Below are 15,468 nucleotides of genomic sequence, written 5' to 3' on the forward strand. Positions count from 1 at the left end.
ACCATCTTAATGATTGGGATGAAGTGGAACCACACATTTGGTGTGAACTACATTGTCATATCACCTCATGCTTGCCACAGGTTTAAGGAATACGTACAAGTGAATGGTATACTGATAGATATTCTCTGACTGGGTAAGTTGCAGCAATTTGTTTTATGTTTTGGTTTCCACGTTTTGCTGGTGATCTTACAAGTTCTATTGATAGAGTCCACTTGTGCTTATTTCAACATTACTTTTTAGTATGAGTTTTAACTAAAGTAACATAAATTGCAAATATTAATTTCGTGCACTGTAGCCCAAAAGTACATTATTAATGTAATCTTTCTTTTCGTATTGCAGAGACAAAGTATTAGAATGGCATAAAATATGGCCCAGTTCTACTACAAAAGAAGTGTCAATGCTCCCTACAGAGATCGTATCCCTCTTCGTATCGTACGGGCAGAATCTGAACTGTCTCATTCAGAGAAAGCCTACCTGAATGCTGTGGAGAAAGGAGATTACGCCAGTGTAAAGAAAGCTTTGGAGGAAGCAGAAATTTATTTCAAGATCAATATTAATTGCATTGATCCCCTGGGAAGAACTGCACTTCTTATTGCGATTGAAAATGAGAACCTTGAGCTCATTGAGCTGCTCTTAAGTTTTAATGTATATGTGGGAGATGCTCTGTTGCATGCCATACGAAAAGAGGTGGTTGGTGCCGTGGAGCTGCTGTTAAACCACAAGAAGCCCAGTGGGGAGAAACAGGTATGTGCAGGATTTTCTCTGGGTTTGTAATCTGCTCTAATGAAAAGAGAAGAATTGTACAAACGTAGTAAGCAAAATGAAAGACAAAACCAACCATCTTCCTTGCACACAAGTATTTAAAATCAGAAAATCAATTACTTTGGTACTATATGTATTGTAATAATTTGTGTTTAGACATCACAGAATCATAGAATGGCTTGGGTCAGAAGGGACTTTCAAAGAACATCTAGTATAATCCCTTGCCATGGGCAAGGACATCTTTTACTACACCAGGTTGCACAAAGCCCCATCCAACCTGATCTTTAACAGTTCTAGAGATGGGGGATCCGCAACTTCACTGGACAACCTGTTGCACTGTCTTAACATCCTAATCATAAAAGATGTCCTCCTTCTGTCCAATCTAAACCAATCATCTTCCAGTTTAAAAAAGTTGTCCCTTCTCCTGTCACTACAGACCTTGGTAAAAAGTCCCTTTTTATCTTTCATCTTCATCTTTCCATAAGCCCCCTCTATATGAGAGGCCACCATAAGGTCTCTCCAGAGACTTCTTCAGGCTGAACAACCCTACCTCTCTCAGCTTTTCTTCACAGGAGAGGTCTTCCATCCCCCTGATCATTTTTATGGCTGCTCTAATAAGTCCATGTCTTTCTTGTACTGAGGGCTCCAGAATTGGGGTCTCATGAGAGCTGTGTGGAGAGGGAACATCACCTCCTTCAACCTGCTGGCCGTGCTTCTTGTGCAGCCTAGGATCCAGTTGGCTTTGTGGGCTGTGAGCGCACATTGCCAGCTTATGTCCAATTTTTAATCCACCTTTATCTTCAAGTCCTTCTCAGCAGGCCTTCACTCAACCCCTTTATCCCCCCAGTCTGTATTAAAGTTGTGGATTGCCCCAACCTAGGTACAGGGCCTTTCACTTGGTCTTGTTGAACTTCATGAGGTACACATGGTGCCCACTTCTAAAACTTGTCAAGGTCATCTCTGTCATTCAATCAAATCTGTCCAGGTCCACAAGATTTATCATTTTAATGTAGTTAAGTCACAGGAGATCTAGCTGCCAATAAAAAAAAGGGTTAAAACTTCCTGTATCCTTCTTATCCCCAGCCTGAATAAAAAGGTTTTCCACTTAGAGCTGGGTGAATTTTTAACTGCTTTCTATATAAAGCCAGAATTGGTCTCACATTTAAATTATAATGCACAAAACCCCCTTGTTGGAAGACTGTGCAGTAAGAAAAGTTAAACTTCTTTGAGTCAGAGCTTTGTGTCCATTATAAACTCACTCACGAAAAACTAAAAGTTGATAAAACAGGTTTTCCTTGTGAGACTACTGACATGGTATCATTATTCCTGCAGATATTAGTGGGAAGCCTTTAATGATTCAAAGATACAAATCATTCCAAACATAATAGCAGTGATGAGATGTGGTCCATTCGAATTAATTATGAAACTCCCTTTGAAGTCAATGAAATTTTTAATCCTTCCATGTAGAGGTCACCATCTCCCAACTCACCAAAGCACCACTGGGAGACATGCCAAATTGATCAGAACATCAGACCTGTCTCCAATAGTCATCCATCCTATTAAGTACAGCTACAAAGCTACAAACTCTTCTCCCTTTATCCTGGTCTTCTCTCAGTGGAAGAAAATCATTACATACAGTCTCAGTCGTGATAAATGTGGTACCTACTGTGCTTCCCCTTGAACTGCCTTGAGACATGTCTAGGAGGTAGCTGGCCTCTTGCATATCCTTCTCATTTTAAGAAACTGATGGAGACAAGATAACATAGCCCATAAATTCTGATATTCCTAGGACAGTTCCAGGAAGAAAAACCTTAAAAATAGTTATAATATCTTATTGTATTTTCATCTATTTAAATTTTCTTGTATTATAAGTACTGTATTAATGTATTTCAATGAATAGTATGTTGAAATTATTACAGTTCTTTCACAGATAATGCATACAATATGCTTTAATTACAGTATAATGTACTTGCTATGGATAGAATTGCAGATAATAGATAAAGGCTATAATTTTTGCTGATAAAATAACATGAATTCTATGCTTTTTTGTTATGGAAAGAAAGAAATATATTAGGTCTTTGTACAAATGTGTGTTTCTGCCTTCTCTTTTATATAGTAAAAGTAGAGCTCCTTTCTAATGACAACAGATTTATGTCAGAGAAAGGGAAGAAAAGTAGGTTCACTTTATGTTTGGCTCATTTCATTATTTCTCAACTGATAGTGCAGATGAGAATACAATGTATGGGAATTTCTCAATGCAGTGTACCAGGACACAGAAGGCTCAGTGCACAGCCCTGTGCCAAGCCAGTTTAACCCCCCCGTCTCTCCGTTCTTCAGGCTCTATAGTCGAAGTTGCCACTTGCAGAGCGGAGTTCATTTCACTTGATGGTAACCATCCAAAGCTGTGTCTCATCTCTGATGTAGCTGCCTGGGATCCCTGTACCAATGGAGAAAAACGGAGATCCCTGGAGAGCACCTCATGCTGTCTTTCGCAATTACTTGTTTTAAGACAGTGTAAAGCACTTTTTGGACTAGCTAGAAAGAGGCTACACGTTTAGCTTACACCAGGTACTTAAATTTCATGCCGTTCTTTAGTCTTCCAGGACTACTTTTTGGTGTGTGCCACAGCTACTGTAATGGAAATGCTTGAATACAAATAGTAAAACTTGTTTTAGATGAGCTTTGTGCTATAGCACACAAAAGATAGGTTTACATTTGTGCACATACTACAATGTTAAATTAGCCACAAACTGCTTTGCTCCAACCTAGAGGTTAGCTGTCTAGGCTGGAGATTAAGCACGTTGTTTCAGTGTCAGACTCCACTGCTGCTGGTATGAAGAGTGCTGCTTCTCCTTCTCTTCTGTGTTTTCCCTGGTTGCACTTGCTAAGGGTCTTCTCATAACTATAAAGCATGAAGAATAATCATGAATCATTTGAACAGAGACATCTTTTGTGTCTGTAGAAGGCTAGACTTGCCCATTGCAAATGCAAATATTGCTTGCAAGCCAGTTCTTGCAAAAAATGGTCTTTAAACAAACAGTGTGTTTACCCACATGTGCTGATATTTGCCCTGGAGAGGGACCCCAATAACTATTAATCTTCTCTGGATAAATAATTATGTTAGTTCTACAATGAAGCAGATACAATGGTGTGTATTTAATATAATCAAAAGTATCTGCTCGCTGAAAAATTGTTACAATAGGCTAAAGATATAAAATCTGGGTGCTACTATACAGTAGAATTTATATTTTCAGTGTTTAGACAGAAAGATAAGTTTTTCCCTTATGAAACTCGATTTCAAATTACAACCTGACTTTTTTTGGTTACTTTGGTTTGTAAATATTTGCCATATTGTTTAGATGATGATTTAGATTCCGTGCTTTTAATAACATATCTTTGCCTGTTTGGTTTTCCTTCTTTGTGTAAAGCTGGTCATGTGTGATAAAATCCTGGCCCCTTGAAGTTAGAAGTTAGTGGGAGTTTTTCCATTGAATTGGTGAGGTCAAGATGTTACCTTTTTGCTGGTTTTCTTTTTTTTTTTTTTTTTTTTTTTTGGTTGGTTGGTTGGTTGGTTGGTTGGTTTTTGTTGGTTTTTTTGTTTGTTTGTTTTTGTTTTGTTTTTCTTCTTGATCAAAAATTATACAGAGGAGACAGATAATAAGCAGATAATAAGGAATAAGAAAAATACAGGTGCTAAATACTGCCAAGCTCAAGAAACAGTTTAGATTCCCAAATATTTCATTAGCAATGAAAGTAATGAACATTCAAATGCAGAAAAATAACCCTGATATGACTCATGATTTACAAGTAAATGAATTAGCTTTAACTATTTTTTTCATATTCATTAGATGATGTACTATGTTTGATGCATAGGTAATTTCAGCTTCACCTCATACAATAATATGTTTGTAAAATGAAAGAATTTTTAAGCATGGAATTTCCTACATAATTCAAGAGCTCATTGATAGTGTCACAATGCCACAAAAAATATCCACTTGTATCAACAGAAAGCTACAATTCTTCAGGAGAGCTGAAACATATATTTTGAAAGAACTGATTTTTCTCAAAAATTAATTTCTTTAAGCATTTAAAAGTTTAAAAAGAAAACAGGAAAAATGTAAAAATATGTATATTCTGACCAAGAATCAATGCATTTAGACAAAACAATACATTTTTGCATTTTTTTAACGTTTTCCAACCGATATCCAACAGATGCCACCAAATCTTATTCTTTAATACTTCCTCGAAACAAAACAAAAACCAAACCAAACAACAAACAAACAAAAACACACACACAAAAAAAATCAAACCAAACCGAACAAAACCAGCAGCAATTGGATCTTGTTAAAGTGATCTGTAAACTCTGTAGTCTACTGACCCTTCAGCTTTTGGGCTTTACCTAATATCCATATGTGCTACGCTTTGCATTTCAAAGACCATATGTGTTACAGTGGATTTAAGCTGATGGATACATCTGGTGCCACCTGGTGACTACAGATGAGGCATGTATGTTTAACAGCTTTGAATTGTTTCTGACTCCTTCTGTTACTCGGTTTGTGAGTGAGGTTTTTTGTGGTATACATTAATACAACTCAGGAAGAAGTTATTTTGTCACTTGCATTATCTTTTATACACTTTTTTTTAGCTGTACCAGATGCTAGAACACATGTAAAAGAGAATACTACAAATTAAGGTGAATGGGTTGAGGAAACTTGTCCAAGTACTTTTAAATTACCAGTTCTTCAAAGCCATATGTCCTGAATTATCTGCCAAGTCACTTGTTGCTTACCCTGCTGGATAGCTGAATGCCAAATTAAGAAAGGAAAAAAAAGCTGTTCCTTAAAATTTAGTATCTGCAGAAAAAGATTTTAGCTTGTTAAATTGCATGCAGCTTCCATGGATGGGTTGAGAGTTAGGTAGTATATATATAAAAAAAAAAAGTATAGAATGCCTTTATCTAAATCATAGTGTGCTCTACTGCTTCAGAAACTCAGGTGTTGATCGCTAGCTGGGTGGTTGACTGCGTATATATTCAGGGAAGACTGAAGCAGAGGTGTAGCTGTCTTCTAAGGATGATACAAAGCACATAAGTGAAGCTAAAGTCTCAGTTATTAAACCTGAATCTGTGTAGCATTGTATTAGCTGACAGTCTAGATTTAGGGGATGAGAACCTGACTGCAGTGTGTACAGGCATTGCCTAGCTAGCAAAAGCATGTGATAGTGTTTTTATGCCACCCTCTTCACTATTAGATGTCAATCTTTTGATACTGTGGGTATTTTTATAGGTGGACACCCTAGGGACAGCTTTCTGCGGATGTCTGGAAAAAATACCGTGCTAATGCCAGACTGGCATTTCCAAGCATAAGGTAATTGCTAGAGGATGTGGAACTTGAGGACAGGGAGAGAAGTGATCACAGTGATATATCCCTGGTTCACTCCTTCTGTGATGTGCAAGTCAACTAATCTGAAAACACTGTTGGGCACAGAGGGAGGGTCCTGGTAAGAAGGTGGGAGCTGACAGACTCCAGCCCCTGTAGCTTTTCTCCAGTCAGTTTGGAACCAAAAAGTTAGTAGTCATCAAGGCAGTTTAGGAAGTACATGTCCTATGTAGCAGATTACTCAATCTGTGTGTGTGCTTTGGATGCACAGATCAAATATAGCCCTTATATTGTCTTCCTTAGAGATGGTGGCATCCTCAGTGAGACTATTATCCCTATCTCCTGTCCACTCTCCAGATGGGTTTCTCTATTAAAAAGACAGACCTTTCTGCCTGTAGTACATCAGTTCCTTGTACATCACCTCTGCATTTCCAGGCTGTCCTGGCAGAGTACCTGACATCTAAATTTTTATCTCATTTGGCCAACATTAGTGGAACAATCAATGCATAGGAGTCTGTGTGTACTTTCTGATGCCCTGGTTTAGGAAACCTTTGTAAGAATTGCATCGATTAACTCCACCTCTGCAAGAATGCTGTGAAATGTGTTTTCATTTCCTGAAGGGGAGACAGAAGGTCTTTGGGATCATCTTGACGACTCCCTGTTTTTCTGTGCTATCATACCACATGCAGAGAAAGATAGAAATTGCTGGCACAGGGCTGGAAGTAAGAAGCTGAAAAGAAAAGAAACCATACCTACCTTGTGTACCTTTCACAGCTTGTTTGCTCTCCTGGGCAGCCAGTAAGGTCACATCTTGAACTACTTTTTGAAAAATCTCTGTCCTCTACTTGTGCTAAGAAATGTTATACATATTTAATTTCTCCATCTCATACTCACAACCTCTGTTTCTGTTGCTTGCTCACACCCACAGACTCAGTCACGGTCCCTGCCAATCAAAGTCAAATCTGTAAGTCAGGCCTTAGCTTCTTCAATGTGGACTACAGACATTGTTGGCCTCTTAAAATACAAGTACATGGTAAAGTTTTATTTTATCAGTTTTCATGTAATTTTTCTGTCAGTGTCTCAAAGAAAATGATAAATATTAGGGGTGAAAAAAAGTATTTAGTATAACAGACAAAACCCAAACCTCTGTAACCTAAAAGGTATAGACAGACATTTCTGAAGGACCTAAAGATACGTAGTGTATTCCTTGGTGAAGTCTGGCTTGTGATTAGGAAGTGCTGGAAGGTACTGATAAGTGAATTAGCATCTCAGCACCTTAATGAATTTTTACTGCCTTTTCAAAGCTAGAAGTTAGTTAAGATGAGGTTGGTCTAGACAGTCTTCAAAGGTCCCTTCCAAACCAAACCATTCTATGATGCTTTGATGCTAAGATGGAGATGATCACAGGAGAGATTGCCAATGCCACCTGGTGACAGTGGACTTGGAAATGTCCACCCATCCCGAAGAAGGATATATTAACTTTGCAGAATACTCTTCCACCACGTCAATTCTCCCTATAATTCATGTCCTTTTACAAACCTGGTTAGCTACCCTTTGGGTTGCACTCAGAGCTGTGGATTCAAGTTTCAGATTTTACTACCAGGTTCTGAGACTCTGTCATGAAGAGCATAAGGACAGTTACTATTTTCTCCTCAGAGAGATGGTAAGCAACCTTTCTTTGTCAATATTTAAGGGCCTCTTTAGTAGCCCCTCTGGTCATGGTAGGCTTTACAGTTGCGATATTCCTGAGCAGATGGGTAAAAGGAATGGTATGTTTTAGCCTTTATCTTTGAGGCAAAGGACAAAAATGAAAGATGTTAAAGGCTTCATGTAGGGGGTAAGGACAGCAAGCTGTGATTATATGGCTTCACGTTATAATGAAAATGGCATCTGGAAGAGATGGCTGAGGTGAGAAGTGGTATGTAAGAAGACAGCAACTGTGATACTTTACACACCAGATGTGAATCCAGGAATTTAACCCAGCCAAACACATCATAATGCTGCTGTCTGCCAGATGCACAATGCTTGCCATGGACATGTCAGCTATGTGTGAACAAGAAGATCCAAGACATTTTGGGTCCCAGGTCATATGATGGCAGCATCTTCTCCCAGGGAGACACTAGTCCATTATGCCATATCTGGGTGTTAAAAGAACTAGCAGAAAGCTACAGGGAGGTCTGACCAGCTGCCCAATCTGGATGATGAGCAGACCAGCAACTCAGAGCTTGTTCTAGCGTTTATGTGCACTCAGTGTGTCAGCAGCCACTGTGAAGTCTTGGACAGGAAGAGTTATCCAGGTGGATCACTAGGAAAGCTTGCTATCTTGTCACTTTTTGGGATGTGGGGAGAGAAGGGACATTATTTTACTGTGACAAGCTGAAGTTATATAAATCTTGAATCATTTAGCTGATTGATAATTATTTGGAGTGGAGAAAGGCATAAGAGGAGGTGTTGACAAGTTGTCTTTCACTTAGATCTACAGCATGCAGTTTTGATCAGAATAAACAATGATTGGTCTTATGCCGAAGTGTGTCTCAACATCTGAGCTTTTTAGCAGTGTTGCCATGTAGTTTTAGAGAGAATGAAAGGATATAGGAGAACAGCTAGGAGGAGGGAACAGTCCTGTGTGAGGATGTGTCAGGGAAATTGTACAATATAGTTTCTAGGCCACTGGAGCAGGCTGCTATGTGGATGTTCAGGCACTCACCTAAACTATTGGGGAAGGGACACAGGCAACAAGACTAGACAGCTGTGCAGGCAAAGTGCCTTCAGTTTGGCAGCATTCCCAGAAACAGATAAAAAGCCTGAGATGACAAGTCAGGAAACAGCACAAAAGCAGCACAGAGCCTAAAAAAAAATCATTTTCCATTCCTGAGATGATGGCAGTCTAGTTTCTGCACTTTTGACAGAGCTCCTATCAGACCTAACAGAGTTCCTGTCTCCTAGGAAATTCCCCACATGTGGCCTCATCATCCTTTTATGTCTCTTAGTATCTTTGCACTTCATGAAATTGCTCTTTGAGAAGTCCCAGGGTCCTGAGACAAAGCCAGTGCTCTTCTCTGGAGCTGCAGTCACAGCCCAACTTCAGTCTCAGTCAGACTCCTCTTAGTACCTGCAGAGCATTCAGTCAGCTTTGGTCCATTATTTTTCTTCCAAGCTTTGTGGGATACCATCTTCCTGGCCCTACATTGTCCCACAATCCAACAGTGTTCATGGGGAAGTTGCTATGTCAGGGTCGTACCTCGTCCTGGTAACAGTGTAGATCATCATGGAGAAGACCAGAGAATGTATATGGGTTGCAGGCCCAGCACACCTACAATGGATCTAAAATACAAAGATATTAAACCTGTTGTTTTAAGATGTTATTTTGATTTTTCACCTAGTTACTGAACTGGGACTTATATTGGTGAAGCAGAGGCAGAAAGAAAGAGGAAGATTTTATGAGCACTGCATGAAGCCTTGTAGTTTTTCTTATCTGAAAATCTTGCTCCAGTAACTTTGGAAAATAGCAGTCACAATCATTTATGTAATTCTCATTGACTGTTGAGATTAAAGCATCATTTTTGTTTTGAAAATCTCTCCCACAGAAGTTCATGAACTAAGTGTCTTTTTTGAATGCTCTCATTAATGACGGTCTAGCTAATAATGAGTATGCAGGAGGCAATGCAAAGCTATTTTGTCGGGCTTGAAGTATACAGTCTTGAAGTGAAATGTGAGGGCACAAAATTGGTTCTTCCCACTCCTAGCTGCCTGAGTGGGTAGCTGAGTATTTTTTCTTCCCAGTAGCATATCATTAATTAGAATTTTCTGACAGGTTTTAAAATATTGGTAGACAGGGATGAATGGGATACGCTGTGTAGGGGATATTTCAGTTTACTGATGAAATAGGTATAGTAGCCTATGCATATGTTAAGTCTTTCATATAATCACACGGGCACATGAAAACAACAGGTAGCTCTTAAACTGAGGTGTACCATAAAGGTGGAGAGGACCAATGGCATATGAGGTAGAAATATAGATTTACAGAAGTATTGTTCTTTGATGTTTTAGAGAGATGTTGGCTGTTTCCAGGTTCAAAAAACACTACACGTGTCATGTCTTGGCAATAAAACTGAATTATCTGTGTTTATATGCATCAGAGATAGGGTGAGTGGCTGTGTAGAAAAACCTGTGACAATTACTAAAGACTCCAGAAGCTGATATGCTGGTGTCATCAAATAGAGCTGCTAGCAATTCCAATACTGAGGTAGGCAATGTGTTCTACAATATGCACCCATCACCTTGTACCAAATGCTAAATCATAATATTCCAATGTTGAACCAGTAGCAAAAGTAGCATGCCAAAACATGGCGAAACGTGATAGTTTCTTGACCTGTACAAAATGATGAGCCATTTTTTATTGGCAACATAAAAAGAAAATAAATCTGACTAGCAGGATCCTTACAGATAGATTCCTGGAAGGTAGTGTTATTGATGGTGACTTACACTGGCTGTGAATCTAATCCTCTGTTTTTACCGTTTGCAGAAGTTGAAAAAAATATTGAAGATGACAAATACAGATTTAGTTCAAAGCCAGCTGGTGAACCTAAACTAACCTATTCTACCTAAACTTCAAGTGTTACTGATTCAAAAAGACTGAGTGCTTTTTCGTCATTATTTGCTAGCTTTTTCATACTTCTTGTTTTCAGCTCATGCTAGAAATAAAAACATTTTTTCTACCATGAAGAGAGAAGAGTGAGTGTAGATTAGCAATAAACATTTTAAAATCTAAAATCAATCAAAAATTTAGAAATACCTAAAATAATTCAAAATGTTTAGAAGGCTATTGCAAAAATGTGGAAAAGTCAGTTTTCTCCTTAAGAAGTCACATTTTCAGTGCTGCTCTTTTCTCTCCTTTTTGTATTTGTTGAGACCCACTTTACAGCACTCATCCAAGTTTACAATCAGAATTGGAACAGCATACAAGTAAAAAAAAATTTTAAAAAAAGAAAATGTCCAGAATCTCTGCCTTCTACAATTAGTGGTCCTGTATTGTCATCTGCATATGTCTCCATTCCTGGAATCCTTTCTGCCAAACCTACCTGCCTTCACTTCCTGACCACTCAACTACTGCAAAGATAATTTCAACTAAAGATGTTAACAGCCTTTCAGTGCTTGAAAACAGGTTGAGAATCAGCTCGAAGCCCAGTAGTATAAATTTGTTAAAAAGACTGACAAGTTTAACAAATAGAAGCTTTTTTTAATTGAGGCAGTCTTTTCTTCTAAGGTCTAGAAATCCCCATAGCCAATTATCTTTACATTTGGCTATGCAATTTAATTTCTGAAGTTAACAAATACATAAACATTAGAGGAGCAATATAAACAAACCAGTATCTCCTCTGCCTAGAATTGCTTCTCAGGGGACAATTAATGACTTTGCCCTTGATAAAACAGATTGAGAAGATCTGCGTTATATATAAATATATGTATACAGATATGTTTATGTAGGGGGTGGGAGTCAGTTCTTCATGCAGATGCCTGAAGCTGAATGCAATGTAGCAGTAGAGCCAGGGTTCTGTGCAGAGATGTCTTCTGCATCACAGAAGCCTTCCTGTCCTCCACCTGTGCTGAAAAAGGATGAGACCCTCCAGTAGATCTTGTGTCATATCTGTGTAGATTTCTCTGATTCTGGAGGGTATCTTAAATGGTACTATATGCCTATGTCTAGGTACCTGAATCACTCCTTTAGTGCTCACAGTTAAGCCAGATAGCTGAGTTCCCAATAAGGTAAGTGAAGAGATGTTACAGATGGTCTGCTGTCCAAGTGCAAGTGTCTACCATAAGCTAAGAAAAATAGTTTTCTGGACTCTACTGACTACATCAACTGGGGGCCCTGCTTGGAGGCTCACATGAAGTGGCAAAGTGAAATGTGAGGCATCCTAGTGGATCTATGAGATGTGTGGGCCTGGCAGTTATGACACAGGATCTGTGAAATACCTCTGCTTGTGTGGAGTGGTGACTGGAGGTCACAGAGGACACCTGTGAGTTTCTGAAATGGTACTAGACACCTACATGGGGGCAACTGAGATGAGCCCTAGTTTTGCACTAGGTGTAACAGGAGTTTAAAAAACCTAATTCACATATAGACTGTATAATTAGGTGTGTAAATCTAGAGATAAATCCCGTCCTGTAGGTTCATCCACAACATATTCTCTCTCTGACAGCATTCAATGCAGACACCCAGGAAAGATTTTAGTAACAGGACCACCAGAGCTTTATAGTTGAACAAAACTTTCAAAGGAAAAGCAGTTCTTGATGGACACAATCTTACAGGCAATGCAATGCTGCAAAGTGGTCCACTGAAAAATATTTTCGAAGAGCTATTCTAGAGTTCTTCCTTGTCAGTGAGCCACTGTGCTGCAATGCAGTTACTTGGATCTTGCCTGTGGAGATACCTCTTAAATAAGTTGTATGCAAGGAAGAGTAGAATTTGAAAGATTTTTTCAAAGTGAACATTAGTCTTTGAGAGTCAAATATGCAATCATACCTATTAATCTTTAAAATGAATGGCTTTAAAAACCTTCAGCCATGGGAAAACCCTATGAAAATTTAAAAACCAGAAGCATGCCACTGTCAAGAAGCTTGCTCATGTATGGGCCTTGACAGTCCACCATCAACTTTGCTCTTGTCAAATGGCATCCCTTATCAAATTGTTCTGTGAGCAGTGAAATCGATGAAAACTGATTTCTACACAGCTATGTGCATCATTATTGAATTTCCTCTGTGTTTAATGTTACGAATGTTCATCAAAGCTGATGAAATTGTACTATCCTCTGTATGAGTTCTCTTGTACCTAGTAATATTTTGTTGAGCTCACACTCCAGAATTTTCTTCTAGATTTCAATCGCCCATCTCTTTTAGGAAACTTGAAGGAATTTAGTATCTCTATTATTCCTTCCTGTTAACATTCAGCTGCAACAAGCCCAACAAATTCAAAAGTCACAATAAAGTGACTGACAGAGTCCATTAATGTGATTACAGAGGTTTATTCTTCTTAGAGGACTAGCAATTTAGCCTGTCAAATTACCAACTCTTTTCTGGATGGAAGATACACGTCACATATTGTACTGACAGACGTGTTTTAATTGTCCTATATGCCAGTGCCAAGATCCATTTCTTCCACATCTTCACCCCAGATTGGCAGGAGGCAAAATTATTTCCCCTTTCAATTCAGTTACTAAAACAATCCGGAGGGCTAGTAACAAAATATTATCTCAGTTTACAGGCTTGTCACAATGTGTGAGGCTTTCTGGCAGGAAAAAAAGCAAACCAACCCTGAAATACCCCACATCAAAGCCTTATATTTCATGTTGTGTACTGTCCAGATGCAGCTGGATATTTGCAGGAAAAACAAAAAAGTCTGCTACTATTTTATTTGCTACCAGCTAGCTTTGTGACATTAACTGTAAGTACAAACAAGGTGGCTGACAAAATGAAATTTCTCTTCCCTGCTCATTTAAGCCTCTGCTTGTTAAGCCTCTCTTACTACCATGCTTGAGTAAAAATATGATACAGCTGAGCATATAATATAAGCTGAGCAAAATAACATTTCCTTATCCTGAGGCACATTAAGAATACCTCTTTACCCATTCATTACTGGGATGCACCATCTGTATAATATGTGTACAGATCGAGATCTGCAATCAATCAGTAAGCTCAGACTAACCTGAAACAAGAAGAGTATTAAAGGATTTGAACCAATCCATTCTTCTTGGCAACAGTTATAAAAACTTCTTTCTAGCGATTTACCCAAAACTACCTCTAGCTGTTTTGTTCCTGGTCTTTCACTGCATAGGACAGGTTATAATAATGCATGTCTCTCCCATATCTTCATTGATCTCTCTGTAATGGGAATTCAAAAGGAAAATTTTGATTTCTAGCAATCTTCTATTCTTTACCACTACATTTTCTCAAAACCTCATAAGCAGTAGTATTGTTCTATTGATTCTTACATGCAGGAAGGAACTTAAAAGTGTCTGTTGTTAAGAAATTAAACACAGATGAGAATATCATTAAGTTGTAATAATATTCAGTTGTCAATTCTTTGCCTCTCAAAGGAAGTTCCATTTTTCACTGTGAATATAGTTGCATGAGCCTTGGTCTCCTCTATCTACTTTAGGAATGAGTCCTTGCTTTCATCTGCGAAAGTTGGAAAACTTACAGTGTGGTCCAAAAACTAGACCTGCTGCTAAATAACAAAACACCAAATAACATACTAGGAATAGCGTACTAATGAAACAGCTTACTATGACATTTGTCTGCATCCTCTGCAGATTTATTTGGTTTCTATGCCATCGGCATGCTCTTTTGTATTCCTTTCTCATAATAGTTTGAAAATCTATTAAGCATTTTTCTTTAAGTGTTTTGCAAATTTACTTGACTCCTACTTTGTTTCTTGAGAGCAGAATCCTTGTAATTTTCTGAGAAACAAAATTTACTTCCCAAACGCGAAGATATCTCCAATTACTTTGCATTTCTAAATAATCACAATCATCTGTAAATATGTTTAACTAATTCCCACCCTTCCCTCTGAGATGTTTGTATCTCCTAAACAGTTTGCTGATACGCAGAGAGGCCACTAATCTGTTATTGTTCTTTCTGTAAAAGCTCCTTTTCAAAAACTTTCTCATTCCTTAGACATCGGGATGCCTTTTCTTGTTTCTAGATACGTGAAGCTGAAGGAAAAACAAAGGATCCAGCTCAGATTCTAAGAACTCTTTTTCTAACATTTATCTCAAGACCTCACTGGAGAAGCAAGCCATTTCCTCCTGCCTCCCCAGCTAAATATTGGAGCCATTTTGGAAGAAGTCAAAAAAAAAAAGGAAACACATTTTCCACATTTTTCTAATGAGGCCAGAGACACGGGTTCTCAGGAAATGGAATGTCAGACATAAACACTACTAAAATGATTTTGCCTTCATGGACCATTCTGTGTTTGAGAAAAGTATCTAAGCATCCTTTTAAAAACATTCAGCTGGGAAGGACATCTCTAGGTCTACTTTCAATATTCAGGAAGCTGCAATATTGGTTTTGGTCATCATGCAAACTATGAGAGAGGCATATATGAGCTTTATTATGATGCAACAGAAATTATTTGAGTTCTTTAATAAGTTTCACAATAAGGTCTTTCTTTTCTTTCTTAGCTCTCTTTTTTTTAAAAAAAAACATTTTCATTTTCTTCTTTCTCTGTCCCTGAGTGAAAACAACACTGTTTACTTGTCATTTTTCATTATCACCACTCAAGCAATGCCAAGAATTCTTACTTGAAATACTCTGCCTACTTCCAAAA

At 38.3% G+C, this 15,468-nt stretch overlaps 1 protein-coding gene across 1 annotated transcript in view; it reads left to right on the forward strand.

Moving 5' to 3' along the window:
* Positions 1–366: 366 nt before the first annotated feature.
* TRPC4 (transient receptor potential cation channel subfamily C member 4) overlaps positions 367–15,468 on the forward strand; it is a gene marked incomplete at both ends in the record, with an annotated part of 92,155 nt that continues 77,053 nt past the window's right edge. The window contains one exon of the mRNA XM_080352826.1: positions 367–744. Coding sequence (XP_080208952.1) covers positions 367–744 — 378 coding nt within the window. The remainder of the gene's footprint in view (positions 745–15,468) is intronic.

The sequence above is a fragment of the Nesoenas mayeri genome, assembly GCF_963082525.1.
Source record: "Nesoenas mayeri genome assembly, chromosome: 1".
In the NCBI taxonomy this organism is placed as follows: Eukaryota; Metazoa; Chordata; class Aves; order Columbiformes; family Columbidae; genus Nesoenas; species Nesoenas mayeri.